At 37.2% G+C, this 24292-nt stretch overlaps 3 protein-coding genes across 4 annotated transcripts; 2 read left to right on the forward strand and 1 right to left on the reverse strand.

The window, feature by feature from the left end:
• Positions 1-51: 51 nt before the first annotated feature.
• Positions 52-3541, reverse strand: LOC106747306 (G patch domain-containing protein 4). 2 transcript variants are annotated; one of them, XM_014624701.1, is made up of 2 exons: positions 3396-3541; positions 52-1809 (listed from the first exon to the last, which is right to left on the reverse strand). In XM_014624701.1, exons 1-2 carry the CDS (start codon positions 3442-3444, stop codon positions 413-415), a joined length of 1446 nt encoding a protein of 481 aa, XP_014480187.1. In that variant the 5' UTR covers positions 3445-3541; the 3' UTR covers positions 52-412. The 2 variants fall into 2 exon arrangements, with proteins under 2 accessions (XP_014480187.1, XP_014480188.1); XM_014624702.1 differs by lacking the exon at positions 3396-3541 and adding an exon at positions 2654-3389.
• Positions 3542-5459: 1918 nt separating this feature from the next.
• LOC106747303 lies at positions 5460-23295 on the forward strand. The gene is made up of 16 exons (XM_014624697.1): positions 5460-5563; positions 5749-5944; positions 6746-7306; positions 7612-7716; positions 7787-7942; positions 8067-8119; positions 9384-9565; positions 10453-10934; positions 11412-11516; positions 11608-11763; positions 12161-12258; positions 13081-13328; positions 13595-14076; positions 14317-14421; positions 22789-22944; positions 23186-23295. Exons 1-16 carry the CDS (start codon positions 5460-5462, stop codon positions 23237-23239), a joined length of 3243 nt encoding a protein of 1080 aa, XP_014480183.1. The 3' UTR covers positions 23240-23295.
• Positions 11463-11921, forward strand: LOC106747311 (odorant receptor 33b-like). Its single transcript, XM_014624709.1, has 3 exons — positions 11463-11516; positions 11608-11763; positions 11880-11921. The coding sequence occupies exons 1-3, from the start codon at positions 11463-11465 to the stop codon at positions 11919-11921; spliced, it is 252 nt and encodes an 83-aa protein (XP_014480195.1).
• Positions 23296-24292: the final 997 nt, after the last annotated feature.

Here is a 24292-nt window from a genome sequence, read left to right on the forward strand (position 1 = left end):
TTCTAAGAATAAAATCGCAAATTATTTGTACATATACATATCTGTGTATATGTATGTGTATATATATGTATATACATGTACATATATAATATGCGAATGGAATTCAATAATTATTATTGTTATATTCAACTAACAAAAATTGAGTAGCTGGAATTGATATTTTTCTTGATTAAGTATTTTTTCATGTTTGCGGATTTATTATTACTCATATATCTATATGTAAAAAAATCTATTAAAAATTATTCGATTATTTGGACATGATACTTATATTATGGAAAATAATCAGTCAGTAATTTTATTAATTTATATAACGTCGATGATTAACGTTATGATGCTACAATTTCTATTTTTTCAGTCAACGTCCGTTTTTCCTTCATATATCATTATATCTCCTGCTTTGAAGTTTCTTTTTTTAAACGGGCGTGATATGAGTTTGAGTAGGCTTCTTTTTAATTGCTGTACTTACATCTTCCGAGAGATTAATTTTTGTTAGGGCTTTTGCCACAGTGTCTATACTCGTATCTGATTTATTTGCAATATTGTTGATTACTTCCCATATTCTCGGACGTCGACGTCTCCTACTTTTCTGTTTTTTTAGACATTTCTTTAAGTATACGATATTTTTAATGTTATTTTTAATGTCTGTGGATGGAATATTATCAATATCTCCATCCTTTGATGATTCGCTTCGACAAAGTGAAACAGGACTGCTTCGTCGCTTCGACAAAGTGAGGGACTGTTTCTCAATTGGCGCAAGTGGCAAATCATATAGCAAATCAATTCCACAGAATTTTTCTCTCGACAAAACTGTACCACCATCCTTCTCGATCTGTATTGGTTGAACTGGCTTATATTCCTTTTTATGTTGACTTCGAGTCTGTACATTTGCGTTGTCTTCTTTCGTTGTGCATGATTGTACGTTGTGTTTCTTCATTAATTGTAAACATTCAGGCTTACATTTGATCTTGAAACTCCCTTTCTTCCGATTGCATTTCTTCACTTTTCGCAAAGAGTCACACTTGGATTCTTTGTCAATTTCCTTTATGCTACAAGCACTTAACTGATCTACCAAATTGTTCATCTTCTTTCGATATTTTTTGGCCCTAGATTTGGATTTGACGGTAACAATTTGTTGTGGAGATTGAAACGTTATTATATTGTTATTTGTTTTATCTTTATCCTCTTCCTTTTTAAGTGGATTGCATGCCATCCAGGTCGGCATGAGATTTAAGCTAGCGAATCGGTAAATTTCTGGCAAAGAGATAGGCTGCGGGTTGTTCTTACATGACTCTCTCGTTAAGTCTAACAACTGATCTAATGACTGATCTTGCAACGCAATTCTCTCTAATTTTGCCGTACAAAGCGATTTTGTTGTTATAGCGCGTAGTATCGAGTTTTCAGTTAACATGTAAGGATCTTTAGCGAAAGATGAATTTACAGGATCTTGTGCTGTTTTTCTTCCTTCTTCTTCTTCTGACGTCGCAGAATCATTTTGCATTAAGCAACCATTATAAAGGATAGAGGATTTCTGAAAATTGTCATATTCCAATTGCATTCCGAGTTTCTTCTTCTTCTTCTTCTTCTTCAACTTGGGAATTCCAATATAATCAAGACTCCATTCGTCATCGATTACATTCAAAGAGATCTCACCCTCACATGATTCGACCTGTATGTTTTTAACGGCGCTATTGTATATTTCTTCCCAAGATCTCTCCGATTTTTCTTTATATCCAAAACCTGCGCAATCAGATTTTATCATGGCTTTTATGGGTTTTGTAATGCCATCCTCATTTTTTCCAAGTCCTTTTCCTTTGTCATGAAAAAAAAGATAAAAGGAAGAGATAAGCTAGTTAGAACCTAATGAATTTGAATGAACTGAATACATCCGTGAGTCCCATCAGGTTCAAATTCTTAATGTCATGTTATTGATATTTTGTTGTTGTCAATTTGATACTTTTCTAGATACTTGGTAAAATTATTTCAAGCAAGTAAAACTGTCATCTACAAACGGGTGAGATGGTCCCTGAGGAAGCTCACATATTATACAAATATAGCTATCTTAGACGACTGAAGTACAAGGTCAAACTTACTTAACCCTTTGAGTACTGAATTATTTTAAGATTTTTATGCCCATGGGACGGATTTAATTTGTCGCTATATGGATTAATATGTAAAAGTAATACATTTTATGCCCAAGTAAGCAGATGACGAGTCTCACTCGTCAAATGTACCGAAAGGGTTAAAGTACTATGATAATATATCATATAATTTTGTATTATAAAAAATCTTTTCACTCTTTTATTTTTTATAAAGTAACAAATGTTTATCGTTTTGTTCGTTAATATTTTCTGTGTTATGTACGTACTCAGTACACGGTATAGTATACTCAGTATACAATGAATTCGGCCTTTTACATCAACTGATATTTTTCTTATTAAGAGGAAGTACAGTAAAATAATTTATCTTATCATCTATTTGTACTCTGTTATCATGTTTTTGGCACATATGGTATAATAATGCATTTTCATGCGTTTTTATACATATTCAATTGTTATGTAAAGTTGGTTTATTCTTTTCATCTGAACAAGTCAAGAAATCTACATACACATACACATCTACATACACATATACATCTACATACACATACACATACATTGAAACATATGTGAGATGCTCATGCTTTCTGCATTCTCATTCTTCAGTATATATTAATTTCTTGAATTAGCGCAGCCAATTCGGCTAAAAAGAACAGACTAAATGTTACAAATTTAAGCACCGAAAATGTAAAACAAAATGTGTAACATTTTGCGAGGATTCCTACGGAACTATACCTATAGATATAGATTATTTCAATAAAATATATCGTACCATTCGATTATAAAATGTTCAAAAGGTTATGTTTTTTTCATAATAACCTATAATTTCTTCAATGTGTTCTATCTTATTCTACTCTTATCTTGCTTGTTATTCTTCAATTTTTTTAGTTTTGCGATAAATTTATTTTGTTCTATTGTGCATTTTACAATTTGAATATTCACTTTTATGATAACTTTCCAATTCACAAAAATCAAATAATTATATAACACATTTATTCAGTTCATTGTGAACTGTTTCCGCTATATGCGACGTGAATTGAAAGTCACGTAAATGGTCTGGCATAGAACATGTTAAATGATTTTCAACTTGACGCATTTCGTTTATGGGCGCATATAGGCGCCGAGTTGAATATCTTAGGAAATAAATAAGACAAAAAGATACTAATGAACAAGTATACTTATGCAGTTTAGCAAGAAAGAACACGTGTAACAACAAAACATATCACTGGGGGAGGTTAGACTCTCACGAGTAACATGAGACAATGCCCGTTTGTGCTTACAATTATTTGCAGATCTTACCTTCCACCCACCCATGCTTCATCATTTGCTTTTTCGCAAAATCAGACATAGTAATGATGAAATATTCGTGTAATATATAGAAACTACTCTATATTCAATTATAAAGTTTCACGAAGTACACTGGTAAACACGTTAGATCACGCTGATGTAACGATGAGAACAGGGTGCAGCACCAGTTTTGAAGCACTTATAGCACGCTACAGCGTGTGGAGGGGATATACACCAAAGGGACGATCGTGTAGCGTGCGTTCGGAAATCCTACTCGACGGATATGGTTTGTTCTTTATAACTGCATTGCTGAACTAGTGCAATAAGTTGAAGTGAGACAAGTATGTTTTCTCATTTCAACTTATTGCATCAGTTCAGCAATGCAGCTATAAAGAACAATCCAATTGAGTAGAGTTTATTATCAATCCAATCATAATAACAAAATCTTTGCTCTTCTGTTTTGATTGGTCGATTAAATATTACTAACTCTACGTTCCGAAATATTCGTCGAATAGGATTTCTGAACGTATCTGTATGTGCGTTCAACATTTCAGCCAACTTCATGAATCGAGACGCGTGAATCGAATCTTAAATATAAGATCTGAATATGGCTGATATTCATAATCGGATCTTGTAAAGGCCAAATCACACTAGTGATTGCCAATTCAATTGCGATTGAAGATTGGCAGTTTCTTCCCGTTTGGCAATTTCTCTGCTTCTGCAGGCGAGTTTTCGGCGAGTTTTCGTCTAGTCTTTAAGTAACGGTAAATACTCAGTTATACTAATAAAGTTGTTTTCTCTATATAGGATAAATAATTGAATTATTCCGATAAGGAAACTTTTCCGAATAGTTTTATAATAAGAATGCCGAGGACTGGCTGAGAATTTCGTGGCTTTTTTGACTCGGCAATACAGCTCGCTTTAAATTAGAGGTCGGGATCAGACCTTGATTAATCTGGATTATTGCGCCAGTGGGAATAGAACAGTTACGGGAATGACGAGTATAATTGACGACCGACAAATTTGAAGGGTCAGGAGCCTGCGGCTCCCACAGACCGGAATTGGAAGTGAGTCTCGCATTGTTAGACGACGACTTGTCGCGACTACTTCTGGCAACTGAGACAACAACAGAATCTTATTACAATGAAGAAGTTAATCAGAAGACTCTTCATGCCATCTTACCATCGTCGATTAACGCGAGTCGGAGAAGAAGAAGACCCGACGATTTACTTGGAAACAATATTACGCCTTCGTCAAAGAACAACGAGACTTTCGGCGGACTAATGCTTGGATTTAAAAATTTACCATTAAGAGTGCTCGATAGGAGATTGTTTTATGATAACGTTAGATTGCATCCATGGGCGTTTCGTCTTCTCGTCTACCACTTAACCGATATTATCATTATCCGCGATATTACGTTCGATCTAATCGGAAAAAGATATTTTTATATCGTTAAATTTGGATGCAAAGATGGGAGAATTGCATCACGCGATACCAAGAAGTTGGATTAAGTGTAATCATTTCAAGAGACGATTGATTATTTCTCTTAATGAGAGACGACTTGCACCGATTCTCATACGTATCGCACTTGTTTTCCGAATAAAAAGTTTTCTGAATAAAATTGTCTGTCGTGTAGAATGTTTTCTTCCTAAGATTAAAGTGTCCCTTACGATGAGTCTTCAGTGCTACGCTAACGATTTTACAATTACGATTATATTTTGAAAAATATATAAGACACACTAGACGAGAAGCTTGTGAATAAGTCATAACTTAGCGATTTCGAAGATACTGAAGCTACCATATGGCGCATTATCGCCGGGCTAAAACTGTCTATGAAGAATATAAGACCAAGAACAATAATAATACAGCAAGCGGAGTGGGTAAAGAGCGGATGTCTTGCCCGGTGCACGTCATTAAAAATTAATGAACTCTAATAATCGTCGTATACCGTAGACATCGTTACTAATGCAGGAACTTCATCGTCGTTCGGAAACCGTTGCAAAATTTCGATCTGATAACACGCTACGTCGTTGTCGGGGAGAGATTTTCTGTTATGTCGAACGCAACGCTAAAAATATGGATTTATTGCCGTTAAATTTCTACGTTCTTCGTTTCTGCGGAGTATGGGAGGAGCGGAAGGAGAGCAACTTGATATTACGCCTCGTTAGCTTTTGTTACAGGTACGATGCTATTACGGTACATATATCTATATACGCGTCACGGGCAAAAACGGAGCCGATGGAGAAACAGGACTGTTCGTATCGCTGAAATCGATTCCGTTTATTCGTCGTTCGAGTGATACAGATCTCTCAACATTGTACGCGCACATTCCTCTCCCGCTTTTCCTGTCACGCAATTCCAACAGGTACACCGTCGTCATTTTAATATATCACTTCACGGTATCCGAGATAATCGAGCTCGTACGTATAAGAAACAACATCGAGGAATTAACGGAATGTCTGTTCCTCGCCCTAACTTACCTGAGCCTGTGCCTGAAGTATCTAAACTTTTTGGTGCGGCAGTTCGAAGTGCGTGCTTTGCTAGACTGCTTTCGCGCCAAGGTATGTCAGCCAAGGAACAGCGCGGAGGAATCAATAATGAAGCGATACGATCGCGAAGGTATTCTTATCTTAATCTCAATATGTTAAACCGTCGAGAATTTCACGAGTAAAATACGAAATGTTAGAAGAAAAGCACCAAACGTGATATAGATGCAATAAACTGAAACATCCATGTTTGTCGGCTGTAAAATATTGAACTCTGCCCGTACGGAATATGAATTTCGTCCACTACTATGTACAGTAGCCGCAGCTGAAGCGGCACTTTCTGTTTGCAAGCGCGTTCGGTTATGTGATTAGCATCGTTTGATTTTTTCTTGTACGTATTTATATGGTATTTATATTTTCGTTAAGTTATCATCTTGTGACAGTTAAAGTAACAAACCAATCTAATAATTTATTTGATTTGATTTATTCGATTTTTCGCGCTTTTTATAGCGCGAGGTTAGAACTTTTTAAATCACTTTGGATCCTGCGCCAATTTCTCTACTCTCTGTCACTAAACTAAGAAAACTTACTCTGCCACAGACTAAGAAAACTTAGGTTATTCTGTAAATCGACATACCTGAACTTTACTGTGAAATATTATACAAGTGGTATATCAGTTTTGGTGCTTCTCCTCTGCGAACTTAAATACTTAAGGAAATATAACGCACACGGTAAAGGTACACGCAAAGATGTAAAAATTTCACTTCTTAGAGATCTAATCAATTACTAATGATGAAAAATGATTTGCGAACTGTGATGTCTAAACCGAGATATTTCATTTTATCCTGACCAAAGAATATATATATATTTACGAAGTCGTCGATGCGCCTGGCAGAATCTTTAATTAGCTGTTTTTCAAACTCCATTTTTGCCATGATGTACACTGTGAACGAAGCTAAGCGCATCATCTGGTTCTACATGATCTTGTGTCAAGTGACAGCCTTGTTTCTTCTCGTAATGCCTCTTTTGGCTACAGACGAAAGACGTCTGCCGTTTAAAGTGTACATGCCGTACTCCATCGCGGCGCTGCTTCCTTACGTGTTGACTTATCTCCAGCAAGTCGCGGCACTAATTTACGGGGTATTCTTGAACACGTCCTTCGACTGCCTCGTTTACGGCCTCATTATTCACACTTGCGGGCAAATCGAGCTCATGTGCCATCGAATGACGGAGACGTTCGCGTGCCTGCGGGAGGACAAGATCGAGCCGAGGAAAATCGACGCCATCGAGAACCTCGCTATCGCGGAATGCGTGAACCATCATATCTCAGTGCACAACATAATATTCAAAATACAGTCGCTGTTCGTGTGGACCATCACTGTTTTGTTCTTGTTCAGCCTCGTCACTCTCTGTACCAGCATTTACCAGATGTCCAAAGTAAGTGCGCAACATCTCTGTGCGTTTCATCATATCGTGTTCGTTCTGCCACATTTAAAAAACTCAGTTTTATATTTAACAAATTTTCCACTTATATTTAACATATTTTTTACCCAATACATTTTACGTGTGCATATGTGCAACAAGCACTATATCAAGTATAGTTGCTAAAAATATAGTGTGAGCTGGAGTGAGAAACTTTGGATTCAAGCGCGGCAGCAAATGTAATAGATTCAACATTCGATACGGTAAGATCGAAATCGAACCACCATGAATCACGTTGCAATTTGATATGTCTGTTGTAGAAAGAGATGTTCAGCCCTGAGTTCTTCACTTTCATAATGTACCTAGGATCAATGTCGTTTCAAGCATTCTCTTATTGCTGGTACGGTAATGAGCTCGATTTAAAGGTATCGTTGATGGTAAATCTTGTTACCTGACAATTTTTCTGGTGTTAAGAGTCCTATCCGTATGATCTAGAATAAAAGTGTCGCAAACGCAATCTATGTCAGCAACTGGACGGCAGTGTCGGCCAAGCAACGTAAAAGTTTGGTGCTCGTGATGATGATGAGCCAGCGAGGAAGGATACTTTCCTTCTATGGGATTTTCGGCATGATTCTCAACACCTTCACGTGGGTGAGTGACACAAGGATACAGTGATTTAAGATTTAAAAACATACAGCACAAACAGTTCAGAAACATAAGATATGGATTTATAAAAATGCTGAAAATCATACGCTTGTTTTTTGTACTTACGTAGATTTTAAAGACGTCCTACTCTGCATTCAACTTGCTGCAACAAGCTTCGAGTTAGTACGTTGTGCCGGTAGTAAAACTTACAATGGAATTTTCCGTTTCGAGTTTATCAGTCGGAATCATATCGAATGTATTTTCGTACCATGTTTATAGATATCGTAGTTTATATTGTATGTTTATATCGATAGAAAATATTATAGATATTTTTATACTAGATGCTTTTATTTTGTAGATTGCTTCAAGCACACTTTTTTGTGTTTCATTCTTAAAGAATAAAACGTGATTCCATGTTGAGTAAGCTTCCGACTTAATTGAAGAAAGATATTTTTATATCGTTAAGTTTGGATGCAAAGATTGGAAAAATTGCATCGCAATACCAAGAAGTTGAGTCAAATATAGTCACTCTAAGAGACGAATAATTATTTCTTTTAATGAGAAAGAACTTGCACCGGTTCTCATACTTATTGCACTGTTTTCCGAAGGAAACATTTTCCAAATAAAATTGACCGTTGTGTAGAATATTCTGTCTCTAAGACTAAAGGGTCTGTTACGATGAGTGCCACGTTAGCGGTTTTACAATTACAATTATATTTTGAGAAATTTATAAGACATGCTATAAAAGAATCTTGTGAATAAGTGAAACTTATTAACTTAAATATAACGTAGTGATACAGAAGATACTGATACTACCATTTAGTGGCGCATTACCATCGGGCTGAAACTGTTTACGAAGAATAAAAAACCAAGAATGATAATACAGCAAGCGGAGTCGGTAAATAGCAAGTACCTTGCCTGGCGCACGTCATTAAAAATTAATGGGCGCTAATAACGCCGTACACTGTAGACGTCGTTACTAATGCAGGCACATCGTCGTCTGGAATCGTCACAAAATTCCAGGCTGATGATACGCTACGTTTCGTCGTTGTCGGGAAGAAATTTTCTGTTGTTGAACGCAACGCTCAAAATATGGACTTATTGCCCGTGAATTTCTACGTGTTTCGCTTCTGCGGCGCATGGAAGGAGTGGAAAGATAGCAACTTGATATTACGCCTCATTAGCTTTTGTTACAGGTACGGTAGTATTTACGGTACTTATATATACGTATCGCTGGCAAAAACGGAGCCAATAAAAAAACGGTATTGTTGATACGTTGAAATCGATTCCATCTGTACTCGTCATTCGATTGATACAGATTCTTCAACATTGAACACGTTCTTCTTCCGTTTCTTCCGTCACGTAATTCCAATAGGTACACCATCGTCATTTTAATATATCATTTTACGGCATCCGAAATAATCGAGCTCATACGTATAAGAGACAGCATCGACGAATTAACGGAAGTTTTGTTCGTCACCCTAACTTACCTGAGCCTGTGTCTGAAGTATCTGAACTTTTTGGTGCGACAGTTCGAAATGCGTGCCTTGTTGGATTGCTTTCGCGCCAAGGTATGTCAACCAAGGAACAGCGCGGAAGAATCAATACTGAAGCAATATAATCGCAAAGGTATTCTTGTTAATTTCAGTATGTTAAACGGTCGACAATTTCATTGAGTAAAGTACAAAATGTTAAAGGAAAAACCACCAAAACTGACGTAGGTATAGTAAACTGACATACCCATGTTTCTCAGCTGTGAAAAAAATTTAACTCTGTCGTGCAAAATAAGTGTATTATTATGTACAGAGTATTGCATCAGTATACAACTAATTATGCAAAGAACAGTTGAAGCTAACATTTGACTGATTTTTCGTATTTTTTTGCTTAATATAGTCTGAAAAAATCAGCGAATCCCTTTCTACATAATAAAAAACATGTAAGATTAAAGATAGCATGTAAAGAAATATAATAAATATACAAAATAATATATTTTCAGTATGTTATTTTATTTTTTTTATAATTCCGTATAGGTATCATGGGTATGTCGACTTTAGCACCTAGTTTCTAAAAGCGTAAAAAAAAATTATTTGCAGGAAAATATGTAATGTGATTTTCATAAGACTGTCGTATGTCGTAGTAGAGAAGTGTTGCTTGTTTGCATTTACGCACGTAAATTTTAATTTTATGTTTTCGACAGCGCCTTAGAATCCGAAAACAAAATGATATGTCGGTTTAGGTAGGTTTTTCCCTATTAATTTGAATTCTACTAAGGAAATATAACGCACATAATAAAGAAATTCTACTAAGGAAATATAACGCACATAATAAAGATACATACACAAATCCCATTTCTCAGATATTTGACATTTATAGAGATATTTTTATTTTACCGAGATATTTTATTTTATCGTGACCAAAGAATAAATATACTTACGAAGTCATCGTTGCGCTCGGCAGAATTTTAACTTGCTGTTTTTCAAACTCCATTTTTGCCATAACGCACACTGCGAACGAAGCTAAGCAGACCACTTGGTTCTTCCTCATCATATGTCAAGTAACAGGCTTGTTTCTTCTCGCAATGCCCCTCTGGGCTATAGAAGAAAGACGTTTGCCACTTAAAGCGTACGTACCGTACTCCATCGCGGCGTTGGGTCCTTACGTGTTGACTTATCTCCAGCAAGTCGCGGTACTAATTTACGGGATAATGTTGAACTCGACTTTCGATTCCCTCGTTTACGGCCTCATTATTCAAACCTGCGGGCAAATCGAGCTCATGTGCCATCGAATGACGGAGACGTTCATGTGTCTCCGCGAGAACAAGATTGAACGGAGGGAAATCGATGTCATCGAGAACCTCGCTATCGCGGAATGCGTGAGCCATCATATCTCGGTGTACAACATTATATACAAAATTCAGTCGCTGTTCATGTGGACCATCGCTGTTCTCTTCTTATTCAGCCTCGTCACTCTTTGCACCAGTATCTACCAGATGTCCAAAGTAAGTGCGCAGCACCTCTATGCGTTTTATTATAACGTGTTCGTTTTATCACAAAAAACTCAGTTCTTGTATATAAATAGGGATCAAACAGAAACTCGGGGACAAGAAATGAAAAATCTATTACCATGACTGAGAACATTCCTGTAAATATTCAGCTGCATTCAAAGTCGGTTGAGACAACTCAATAATTAATTGGGAAGATAATTCCCAGACAGTACAATGTCCAAAATCAGAATCCAATCGGATGTCCAAAATCGAAATAAGACGTCTTTTAAACATCTTAAAAACATCTTAAAGACGTCTTATTTCACGATATTTTAAACACGACTTCAAGACGTCCAAAAGACCAAAGTCTCATGTCCCGATTTTGAACATTTGTGCTGTCTGGGTTCTTACATTAATCTTTCTGTTCTTACAATCTAATTTTCCTCTAGTCCCCGGTCAACGGGAAATTGCGAATTAATGTGTTTATTGCAGAAAGAGATGTTCAGTCCTGAGTTCTTCACTTTTATAGTGTATCTAGGATCAATGTTGTTTGAAATATTGTTGTATTGCTGGTACGGTAATGAGCTCGACTTGAAGGTATCGATGATGATGAATCTTGTTTCTTGATAATTTTCCTTGTTACTTGATAATCTTCCTGTGTGTCAACAGTCGTATCTGTTCGATCTAGATGAAAAGCGTCGCCTACGCAATCTATGTCAGTAACTGGATGGCAGTGTCGGCCAAGCAACGTAAAAGTTTGATGCTCGTGATGTTGATAAGCCAGCGAGGCAGGATACTCTCCTTCTATGGATTTTCCGATTTGATCCTCAACACTTTCATGTCGGTGAGTATACAATAAGATAGTGGCGTAAGACTTAGAAACACGCACAGTTCAGAAACACACGATACGGATTTAATAAAATGCTATAAATCAAATGCTGATTCTTCGTACTTACGTAGATTTTGAAGACGTCCTACTCTGCCTTCAATTTGCTGCAGTAAGGTTCGAGTTAATACGTCCCGCCGATAGTAAAACCTACGATGGAATTTACCGTTCCCTGTTTCGAGTTTCGAGTTTATCAGTCGGAATCATAACGAATGTATTTTCATACCATATTTATAGATATCGTAATTTATACTGTGTGTTTATAGATACCGATAGAATCATAGATTTTTATACTAGATACTCTTGTTCTATAGATTGCCTTAAGCATATTCTTTTAAATCTGGTCCCTGTCCAGTTGCAGGAACTGAGTCTTTTTTCTATGTACGCGTTCATGGGTCAATTGTATTCCTCTCACAGAATTTCCATTTGCTTATTAGTTTCTATGACGAACAGGTAACTCGCAAATAAATTGGTCGCAAATAAACCCCATTGACAATAATGATACTTCGATGGTACATCCCTCACTAGACTCGCAATATCCCCCGCATCTTTATCCTGTATCTCTACTTCGCGACAATGCATAAATTACGTGATTTCATGAGAATATCGCGCAGCTGTGTCTCGCATACCTTCGCTAAGAGGGGAATATTCAAAATAAGTACGACTGAATACGGCTGAAAGGGAAATATATAGCGAGAAGAGGAGATCCACGTAACTCCGTCCTCTATTAGACGACATTTTAAATGTTAAGGGACGCTCTGAACGTTCTATCGGCGTCGTTACTAATTCACGAGAACGAACGTTGACAATGTACGCCTTGATGCATTTTACCTTTTTCCACACAACCGAAGCTTCGGTATTCCGAAGTGCTTTGAGACATGACGAGAGGGTGACTGCCGACTGGTCGGGTGAAACGTCATCGAAACGGGCGTCCCGGAATTATGGATATTCTACCGCTGAACTTTCGAATTTTGTGGTTCTGTGGCGCCTGGAGCGAAAGAAAAGAGAGCAATCCTCTTATTCGTTTCTTAAGTTCCTGTTACAGGTATGATGACGAATGTGATATTCGTCCAGGAATATCGTGCTTTTACGGTATACTTTCGAAATTACAACTACATCTCGATATATTTTCTACATGCGCCGTCTATATAGAACTAATTTTTTCGCATAATTATTCCTATACTTTTCTTTTCTTTGTAATTCTTTTTTGATCAAGCTCTTTTTTATAACGTCCGAACAATTCCGCTGGATGTTAAGACACAGTGAAACTTTTAGGTATGCTATAGTGATATTAATATACGAGTTTACGATATCGGAAGTGATTGAACTTGTGAGGACACGCGACCACATTGAGGATATAACAGAGGGACTCTTCCTAACTTTAACTTATGTAGCCTTGTGCTTTAAATACGGAAACTTCTTGGCGCGGCGAGACGAAGTGTCTATATTGTTGAATTGTTTTCGAAGCAAGACGTGCCAGCCGAAGAATTTCGAGGAGCGGACGATCCTGATCAAATATGACCGTAAAGGTAGTCAACCAGGGACCTCTTTCTGTTTCCTTCAATCTGACGATTGACCGTTCTGAAGATTCTTTCGAAAAGTTGCGCCCAAATTTCACGTCCAAATAAAAAAATTGACACTTTCGACGCAACAACAATCCAACGTCATTCGTTGTCTCTCGAGATGATGATTTTTTAATCCTGAAATTGACTCGAAATTTCCTTTGAACATTTTCACGTAAAATTATATTTAAACATTGCACCGATCTGAAAATACGTGTTGCTTGCAGCCAAGTGGTGCGTTCGAACTTTCATGAGCATGTCTCAAGCTACCTGTTGGGCTCTCGTGTTCGCTCCTATCGTGGGACCGCAGGACAGCGACAGACCGTTGCCCTTCAAGACGTACATGCCGTACTCCATATTCGGTTGGTATTTATACTTGGCGACGTATTTGCAGCACGTGGCCGCTATATTTTATGGAGTCCTGCTCAACGTCTCCTTTGACTCCCTCGTTTATGGCTTCACTCTTCACGCCTGCGGGCAAATCGAGCTGTTGTGCCACCGTCTATCGGAGATCTTCAAGGATTGCCTCGACGCGGATCAGTATCGGATCAAATCGAATAGAGCGGCGGTGATCGGGGAGTGCGTGAGGCATCACTTGCGCGTGCACGAGCTCGTGCGCAGAATACAGTCGTTGTTCGTGTGGACCGTGACGGTTTTATTCATTTTCAGCATGGTCACCCTGTGCACCAGTATTTTCCAGATGTCCAAGGTTGGGTATAAATCAGTACCTCGCGTTTCGATCGTCTGTTTACTTATTGCGATCTGACAGGCGTCGTAAAAAACGATTAGACTAGAGCGTATTTTGTCTTTTTGTTTTTGTATAGCGGACAGTACACCGGCGATAAAAAAAAAAAGAAACGCCGCTACACTCTGCTGAAGTACCTAGTTCGCGATGTTCGGCACATTGCCGTGCCTGTGCGGATGTACTGACCAGAAGTTTGCTTCGCAGAAGAAGCTTCTCAGCGTCGGATTTCTCTCGTTGGTTTTGTATCTCGGATGCATGCTCTATCAAGTATTCTTCTACTGCTGGTACGGAAACGAGCTGCGACTAAAGGTGATCGAGATCGATAATGCGATTGTCCGCTCCGAAGCGCGTTTCTCTTCTTTTGTTTATTTTTTTCTCCTCTTTATTTTTTGCCACTTCTTTACATTTTCTCCATTATGCACAATTTGTATCTAAAATTCCGTCCCGAATTGCGTGTATAGATTGTCTGAAAATGCGCTTAGGAGCTTTACGTTAGGAGCTTACTGACTGATAAAGAGGGTTCTTTTGTATGTATGCGTAGAGCAAGAGCATCGGCGACGCTATTTATTCGAGCAATTGGACGACAGCTACGTCACAAGATCGCAGGAGTTTGCTGCTCGTGATGACCATCAGTCAAAGGGAATTGAGGATGTCCTATTACGGCATCTTCAGCTTGGCTCTTGACACTTTCACCTGGGTAAAATCTACTACGACGACATACGGTCGGCGTAAATCAATAGCGACAACGAAACGGAAATCGATGATAATCCTGTGTTGCAGATATTAAAAACATCCTATTCCACTTTCAATGTCTTGCAACAGGCGTCGATATGACCGACCAGATCTGTGTTATTGGAAGGAGCAACGGCATTGTAGGATGTTAAGTCGCCTTTTTTACATCCGTGTATTTCTCAGGCAAACATAAAAATTGAATTTGAAATAGACTCTTTTTCCAGATTGAGACTTTTAAATATGTATGTACACATCGAATGGTATAATTTTGTTCGCGGCACACACGGTGATCTTCTTGCAGTAGTAAGAAGTTCTCTACCGCTTCTACATACATAGTACATTCGTGCGAAGCATAGAACATAGACACTTAATATTTCATCGAATATTAATACGAAGCATCGATATTTAATACTTCATCGAGTATTAATAGGAAGCTCTGTCGCATACATCTCTGTTCCGCAGCAGGCATGGCATGCGCTGTCTACTACGGCAAACTTGTCATTATATCGAAGACACATCGCATGCGGAAGCTAAAGATTCTATTTTCTTCCTTCCCCCCACACTGGGGAGGGGCGAAACTCAGAAAGAAACACCCAGTGGCTGTTAAAATTTCAAATGCCCCCGATGATGTCGCACTATGTCATTATTAATGCATCCGGCAGCGTCGGAATGACGCGGGTGATTTCTCGTCGTTGTTTTCGGACGAACGTGTCTCGGTTCTCATATATTATTGAGATACAGAAAGGAATATGCATCAAATGAGATGGGATTAGGGTAGACACGGAGGTGATAACGCCATGAGAATATGGACATTCTGCCGGTAAACTTCAAGGTTCTGTGGTTCTGCGGAGCGTGGAAAGAGCAGAAAGAAGAGAACATCGTTCTCGCGTTCCTGCATTTTTGTTACAGGTATTTATGAGGTATTTATAAACGATGTGACGAGCTAGACAGGTCTAATTAACGTACTGCTAACCGAACAGGTAGACCTATCCTTTCCTTGATGATTGTTAATCGACCAATCAACTTAAAAAAAACTTTTAATGCTTCTGGAGAAAAATAATTATTTTTATTTTTAGATTTTGTTACATTAACTCCTTTGTTGCAAGAATTATAAAAATTTATGTCAAGATATGCTACTGCGTATTGTTTACGAAATATATGTTTCTCTAAGCTTGGTAAGGCGCAACTCGCGCGATTAGTGTCAAAAATAAAGATGGAAATCATAGAAAATTATATAAATTAAAAGGCTCTCCGAATACTACAATTAAGAAGAAAAAAAATCTTAAAAGCAAGTAAGAGCCAAAAAATCAATTTGACTCGAAACACTTGACCGTTCGGCTCTTATTTGCCTATAAACAATTTTTTTTTCATTTTGATCATGGAAAACTTAAATTTGCGAGTTAACGCGACCCAATTCGCAGATCGATGTGCATGAATCAGAAAATCTGATCACCGAGTTAAATGTAAAACTTTCCCAAAAATGTGTGTCTTAAAGATAGAGATCCTTTGAGTCTCAAAATGTCCGCTCAGTGATCATTGATTGCGATGTTGATGCCCGCAGGTACGCGATTCTTTTCTTGATATACCAGTTTATGATATGCGAGATGATAGAGCTGATTCGCACGCGTAATCGCATTGGTGACGTGACGGAAGTGCTTTTCATAACATCGACTTGCGTAACGTTGTGCCTGAAATACGCGAACTTCCTGCTGCGAAAGAAGGAACTGTCGACGCTGCTGGAATGTCTGCGCAAGAAGATGTGCCAGCCAAGGAATCATACGGAAAGGCTGATAATAGAGGCTCACAGTCGGAAAGGTAATGGACAACAATTGTCGAGATTCTGACGTGGTTCAAGTCAAATTCGTTGTGCACGATCGAAAGACGCGACCGTCAAATTTGTTCACTGTTGCGCAATTATCACTCTTTACTGAGTGATAAAAGTAAAGAAAGAAAAGAAATCATTTACCAATTCCTTCGACATCTTGTGATTGGCACAAGCTCGGTATCTTTCTTTAAAAGGAAAGAAAGAATAAGAAAAATAATTTTAGAATTCCTTTTACATCTTCTAATCGGCTCAAGTTCAGAGTGCCTCTTTAAAAGCAAAAAACATTAAAGAAATCATATGAGAACTTTTTTTACATTTTGCGATTAGTACAAATTCATAGTGATTCTTTAAAAGAAAAAGAATAGGGAAAGTTATTTTGGAATTCCTCTTACATCTTGCGATCGGCGGGAGCACTGACGAGATCCTTTAATGACATAAATCGAAACAATCCGTGACAGCTAAGTGGAGCGCTCTTTCCTTCCTGATATTATCGCATGCGACTGGCCTGGGTTTAGTGATTGCACCGGCTCTAGAAGCAGATATAGAAGAACGAGTCTTACCCATGAAATCATATATCCCTTATTCCATCACGAAACTGCTTCCATATGCGGCAACGTATCTGCAGCAAGCTGCGACGCTTTTCTACGGGATAATGCTCAACGTCTCCTTCGACTCCCTCGTTTACGGCTTGACGATACATGCGTGCGGCCAGATCGAGTTGATCTGTCGCCGATTAATGGACGATCTTACAATCTCGGAGACTCTCCGGGAGAGATCAGGGACGAACTTGTTGATCGAAGAGTGCGTCAAGCATCATATATTCATACACGCTTTCGTCAAGAGAATAGGAGCATTGTTCATTTGGACGGTGACAGTCCTGTTCTTCTTCAGTCTGATCATTTTCTGCACCAGCATTTTCCTCATTACGAAGGTTGAGATACAGAAATATTTTTACGGAATTTATATTTATTATACTTCCTGTGGAGTTTCTTAATTTGTATATAATTGTACATAATTTATCTCATTTTTATCCCATATTAAGTACTTGTACATTAAATATTTATTATTTTATGCGATAGATGTACGTACAGTTTATATTCTATTGTTCGTGTCGTTTGTTCCTCAATCCTGCTTATTCTCATTTACAGACAAAACTATTCTCCGTCGAGTTTTTTTCACTGTTGTTGTACATTACTGTCGTAATGTTACAAATATTTCTTTATTGCTGGTTCGGAAATGAGCTTGAGCTGAAGGTGAAACAATTAATGTGATATTTTAGACACTTGTGCAATTATTTATTATATATTTGGAATGAAGATATTCAGCTAAATACTTATTCAAAATCGTTACTTCCGGAGTGTTGATTATCTTGCAAAAAGATATTGGATTATTTTAATATACAAGTGAAAACGTACGGTTCCTGCTTTCAGAGCAAAAGAATCGTGAACGCCATTTATTTCAGTAATTGGACAATGGTAACGCCGCGAGAACGCAGATCTTTGGTGCTCATTATGATGAACAGTCAGAAAGGGTTCATATTTTCCTATCATGGAATATTTACATTGTGTCTGGACACTTTTACTTGGGTAAGCCGAAAACAACTAAATACATACATAAGTATATGTTAATTATATTTGCTTACAAAGAATTTATGTAAAAAACTATTTATTGCTAGTTTACCATTACCAATGACAAACAATTCGGTCTTATTGTTACTGCTGCTATTTTCTGAATATCCAAGCAAATATGAAGACAAAACTACGCGGATATACAAGTATCGTAATAATATAACATTAATTTAATCTCTTTAGATTTGTAAGACATCTTACTCGGCTTTCAATCTTCTGCAGCAGGCGTCGAGTTAACGTTAGCGTCGTATCTATTATAGAAGGGAAACATGATATTTATTTTGTAGTTATATATATGTATTTTATATATACACGGCACTCTGTCTCGTGTATATAAATTTGTGTATATATATAGTATATATAGTATCCGGATCATTAAAATAGGAAAATAGAATAGTTGAACAACAATTGACACAAATGCGATTAAATGCCATCTCCCAGCTAACAAGGTGACATAAAAAATGATTTGACTTTTTCGGCCCGTAAACGATATATTAAGTCATATATTATATTAAGAAACTCTGAAGTGTTGTCTGGACGTTTTTGCTCGTTGCTTCACAATGCGCACATTTATTGAAAATTACCAAGCACGCTATCATGACCATATAATTGTTCGTTTTATGAACTACTGCCACGGATCGAAATTTTAGTTTTAGCATCTTAACGATATATTATATATATGTTATATATATATTATATAAGCTTAAAGCACAAGGATATCGTCAGAGCAATTGGAAGTCAGTGCCAGCCGTTTGGATCATCGAGATTATTCCAGCAGCGATGACCACTGTTCGAAGGTGAACGAATGGGTTATAACCGATAGGAAATAAGCAATCGCCGTTCAGGATTGAAAAACCACAGAGAGGAACACCCCCCCATTTTTTCTCTACGTATGCATACCGACCTCTCGCAGAAAGCTGTTCCGCGAAGAAGATTTGTGTGTGTTGTGTCTGCTTCTTCCGAATGCTCCAAGTGAAGGGACCATAATAAAATGAACTTTCTAAACAAGCTGCGTCTGCCGCATATGTTAAAAGCTTAAAATAACTCTCTTCCCCAACCTAGTTTACCGGAACACTTCGAGCGCAGCTTGGATCGCTCGCCGAAAATTTCATTTTCGACTGGGTCGGATTCTCTCACCCATCCCACTCCGAGTCCCGGTCACCGTTGCTTGACTTCGAATGATCGAACGGATAGTATTGATTCCAATGACCCTGATGATATCCTTGTGAATTGTATGCTTATATAATATATTCTTATAGTACATAGAAATGCTAATGACATTCCATTTTCCAATTCCATTTTAGTATTTAAAATGACGTCAAAATTACATTCCGTTTAATTCATGCCGACATCGTAATCAAAATCATCTTTCACATGTCATGAGGAGACATTTTTGTCGCGTCTGCAGAGCAAGAGCACGGCGACGCAAATTTATTCGAGCAATTTGCTGTACACGATGACTGTCAGTCAGAGGGAAATGAGATTGTTTTATTACGGCATCTTCAGTTTGATTCTTGACACTTACACTTAGATAAAATTTAGTACGACGACACCTGGTCGGCGTAACTTAATAGCGGTGACGAAACGGAGATCGATGATGGTCCTGTTGCAGATATTAAAAACGCACTATTCTACGTTAAAAGTCCTGCAACAGGCGTCGATATCACCGACCAGATCTGTGTTATTAGAAGCGACAACACATTATAGGATGCCACATTGCCCTTTTACATCTGCGTATCTCTCAGGCAAACATAAAAGTCCTTTGAAGGAAAAAATAGGATTTTTTCCAGATTAGTAAAACTTTTAAGCATATGCAACATCGAACAGTATAATTTTGTTTGTGTCCCCCATGGTGATCTTACGATAGCAAGAAGTTCTCTACCGCTTCCATATGTAATTCATTCGCGAAATATAGAGAACGTCGAATATTCAATACTTCATCGAGTATTAATAGGAAGTCTCATCGCATAAATCTTTGTCCAGCAATTGGCATGCCACACGCCGTTTTAAAATTAAGGCAATCTTGTTATTACATCGAAAATACATTGCACGCGGAAGTGAATGTATTCTTCTTTTTCTCTCCGCAATACGGAGAGAAAAAACTCGGAAAGAAATATCCAGCGACTGTATTAAAATTTCAAATGTCCCCGATAATGTCGCACGCATGTCGTTACTAATGCAGCCGGTAGCGCCGGAATGACTCGGGTGATTTATTGTTGTTTATTTTTCGGACAAACGGCTCTCATATATTATCGAGTACGGAAAGGAATATGCATCGTCTGAGACGATATTAGGTGGAACGATACAGAGGTGATAACGTGAACGAATAAGAGAATATGGATATCTTGCCGGTGAACTTTAAAGTTCTGTGGTTTTGCGGCGCATGGAAGGAGCGAAAAGAGGAGAACATCATTCTCGCTTTCCTGCATTCTTGCTATAGGTATTTATAAACGATACGACGAACGAAACACGCTTGATAAACGCACAACTAACCGATTATTGATCGCGCTGTTGGTACTCGCAGATACGCAGTTCTCCTCTTGATATACCAATTCACGATATTAGAAGTGATAGAGTTGATTCGCATGCGTAATAGCATTGGCGACGTGACGGAAGGGCTTTTTTTAACGTCGAGTTTCGTAACGTTATGCCTGAAATACGCGAACTTCCTGCTGCGAAGGGACAAACTGTCGATGCTGTTGGAATGCCTGCGCGTGAAAATGTGCCAGCCGAGGAATCGCATGGAGAGGCTGATAATAGAGGCGCACAGTCGGAAAGGTATTGCCTAATAATTATCGAAATCCTAACGAACATTGAGAAAAAGGTTTTTTTTCAAATTTAATCAATTTTATCGCATTCAAACAAATTTCATCATTGTCATGCTTCAAAGAAACTAATGTTTCAATTAATAAGTATGACTATCAGATTTTTCAACGAATATGTATTTTTATCTTAAATAAAAAATTTGAAACGAAAGACAATTTTCTTATCAAGAAATTATCTGTTTCATATTACATATTTAGTGTAACCAAATAGTATTTTATTTGGTTAAAAAATATTATTTTAAATAATAGCGTTCTTTCTGTTAAATAACCGTGTTTTCTTGAATGAGACAACAAAATTTTTATTCACAAATAAATAATATTTCGTATAAGTACATGTTGTCTAAACAAATTTTAGTCAAATAAATAGAAATTCTAAATCTAAAGAAATCTTTTTCTGTATGCACGTGGTTCGGATCAAATTTGCTTTGCACTACTGTCCAATTTTTCCGTTCTTACGATTGTCACTTTTTACCGGGTGATAAAAGGAAAGAAGGTAGAGAAATTATTTTAAAATTCTTTTTACATTTTGTGATTACATTGGCACAACAGCTCAGAGTGTCTATTTAAAAGGGAAAAAGTATCGAAGAAATTATTTTGGAATTTCTTTCACATCTTGCGCTCGGCACAAGCACTGGCGATGCGAGTGATCTTTTAATAAAATAAATCGAAACAATCCATGACAGCTAAGTGGAGCACACTTTCCTTTCTGATAATATCGCAAGCGACTTGCCTGGCTTTAATGTTTGCGCCGGCTCTAGAAGCATATAAAGGGAAACGAATCTTGCCTTTGAAATCATATGTCCCTTATTCCATCACGAAACTGCTTCCATATGCGGCGACGTATCTGCAGCAAGCTGCGACGCTTTTCTACGGGATAATGCTCAACGTCTCCTTCGACTCCCTCGTTTACGGCTTGACGATACACGCGTGCGGCCAGATCGAATTGATCTGTCGCCGATTAATAGACGATCTTATAGCCTCGAAGAGTCTCCGGGAGGGATCAAGGGAGAATTTGTCGATCGAAGAATGCGTCAAGCATCATCTACTTATATATACTTTTGTACGGGGAGTAGGAGCATTGTTCATTTGGACGGTGACGGTTCTCTTCTTCTTCAGTCTGATCATTTTCTGCACCAGCATTTTCCTCATTACAAAGGTTGAGAAATTATGAAATATTTGTATGGAATTTATATTTATTATACCTCCAGCAATCTCTTTTATATGTTATTTACTTAGGTTTCAGTTCTAATTAAGTACTTATAATTAAATATTTATTATTTTATATAATATGCATAATAATACATATCGTTTGTATTCTACTGCTTTCGCATTATGTATTCTTCAATTCCACTTATATTCTTTTGCAGACAAAATTCTTTACCGTTGAGTTTTTTTCGCTGATATTGTACTTTAGCGGCATAATGTTGCAAATATTTTTTTACTGCTGGTACGGGAATGAGCTTGAGTTGAAGGTGAAACGATTAATGCAATATTTTAGTTACTTATGTAATTAATTATTATACATTCAGAATAAACATATTCAGAAATTACATATTCAGTTAATTATTTATTTAACGTCATTATTTGTAAAGTTTTAGAGATTATGTTGCAAAATATATTGGATTATTTTAATGTATAAGTGAAAACGTACGATTCCTGTTTTCAGAGCAAAAGAATCGCGAACGCCATTTATTTTAGCAATTGGACAATGGCGACACCGCAAGAACGCAGATCTTTGGTGCTCATTATGATAAACAGTCAGAAAGGGTTCGTGTTGTCTTATCACGGGATATTCTCACTGTGTCTGGACACTTTTACTTGGGTAAGTCGAAAGCAACTAAATATGTAAATAAACACTTGTTAATTATATTTATTCACAAAAAATTTATATTCAAAGCTATTACTTGTTTATTGCCAATTTACTATTATCATTATACCAACGACAAACAGTTCGATTTTATTGTTGCTATTGTTATTTTTTAAACATCTAAACAAATATGAAAATAAACAGTATCCGGATGTACAAATATCATAATGATGTATCTTTAATTTAATCCTCTTAGATTTTTAATACATCTTACTCGGCTTTCAATCTTCTGCAACAGGCGTCGAATTAGTCAATATTCGTGTCTATCATAAAAGAGAAATATGATATTTTTTTGTAGTTATATATTCGCGATATTCTCTCTCATATAATAAACCTGTATATATAATTGTATCAGAATTATTACGAAAATATAATTAGTTGACACAAGTAAAACTGAATTATCATCCTCCAGCTAACAAAGTGACGTCAAAATGATGTGACTTTTTCGACCCGTAAACGTAATTAGTTACTTGTCGATCGACATCATTTCGACGTGTCTGTGATTATGTCAAAATCCATTGACGTCATTTTTGTAAGGTCATAATGACGTCAATTGACAAATCGTAAAAACGACGTCTTTAAATTTGTTGTGCTTTTTTAATGCTATGCAGCGTTTTTTGTCATTTTCTCTTCGTTAAAATTTAAAGATTTATCGAGATCACCTACTATGCATAAGAAAAAAATATGATACTTCATATTCTTCTGTGGTTTCTATTTCGAGCGGCGGTCAGGTCCACTTCGAGCCGTAGTTATTTGACTTCAATGATCAGACTGGCAGATTAGCACTTCCAATTGTTTTGGCGATATCCTTGTTACTTATGCTTGTATAATATATTCTTATAATACATATAGAACCTTGTTATTGACATATTTACCGATAGACATTAAAAATAACGCAACAACAGTTGGTACGCGGAGAAAACTGCTGTGAAAACTGCGGTGACGAAACAGAGATCGATGATTCTGTTGTAGATAGAAAACGTCCTGTTCCAACTTCAACGCTCTGCAATAATGCGTTAATATGACCACATCTGTGTTATTAGAAGAAGCAACGCATTATAGAATGCTATGTTGCTCTTTTTTATGACCGTATATCTCTGAGGCAAACGTAAAAGTTGAAATAGATTGAAATCGATTCTTTTCCAGATTACTAAAACTTTTAAGTATATGCACATCGAAAGGTATAATTTTGTTCGCGACACCTGGTGGCTTTTTTTTATTCACGTGAAGCATTGAACATAGATATTTAATATTTCATCGATTAATAGGAAGCATAGAACATCAATATTTAATATTTCATCGA

The sequence above is a fragment of the Dinoponera quadriceps genome, unplaced genomic scaffold (genome assembly GCF_001313825.1).
Source record: "Dinoponera quadriceps isolate SergipeBrazil2010 unplaced genomic scaffold, ASM131382v1 scaffold2305, whole genome shotgun sequence".
Lineage (NCBI taxonomy): Eukaryota > Metazoa > Arthropoda > Insecta > Hymenoptera > Formicidae > Dinoponera > Dinoponera quadriceps.

Excerpts from the sequence above, each read along its gene's own strand:
- LOC106747311 (XM_014624709.1), top strand. The coding sequence starts at position 11,463 with ATGTTGTTTGAAATATTGTTGTATTGCTGGTACGGTAATGAGCTCGAC. Across the intron at positions 11,517-11,607 it reads GTAATGAGCTCGACTTGAAG|ATGAAAAGCGTCGCCTACGC; the intron begins GTATCGATGATG and ends TGTTCGATCTAG. Across the intron at positions 11,764-11,879 it reads TCCTCAACACTTTCATGTCG|ATTTTGAAGACGTCCTACTC; the intron begins GTGAGTATACAA and ends GTACTTACGTAG.
- LOC106747303 (XM_014624697.1), top strand. The coding sequence starts at position 5,460 with ATGGATTTATTGCCGTTAAATTTCTACGTTCTTCGTTTCTGCGGAGTA. Across the intron at positions 10,935-11,411 it reads GTATCTACCAGATGTCCAAA|AAAGAGATGTTCAGTCCTGA; the intron begins GTAAGTGCGCAG and ends TGTTTATTGCAG. Across the intron at positions 14,077-14,316 it reads GTATTTTCCAGATGTCCAAG|AAGAAGCTTCTCAGCGTCGG; the intron begins GTTGGGTATAAA and ends TTTGCTTCGCAG.
- LOC106747306 (XM_014624701.1), bottom strand. The coding sequence starts at position 3,444 with ATGTCTGATTTTGCGAAAAAGCAAATGATGAAGCATGGGTGGGTGGAA. Across the intron at positions 1,810-3,395 it reads GAAGCATGGGTGGGTGGAAG|GAAAAGGACTTGGAAAAAAT; the intron begins GTAAGATCTGCA and ends TTCATGACAAAG.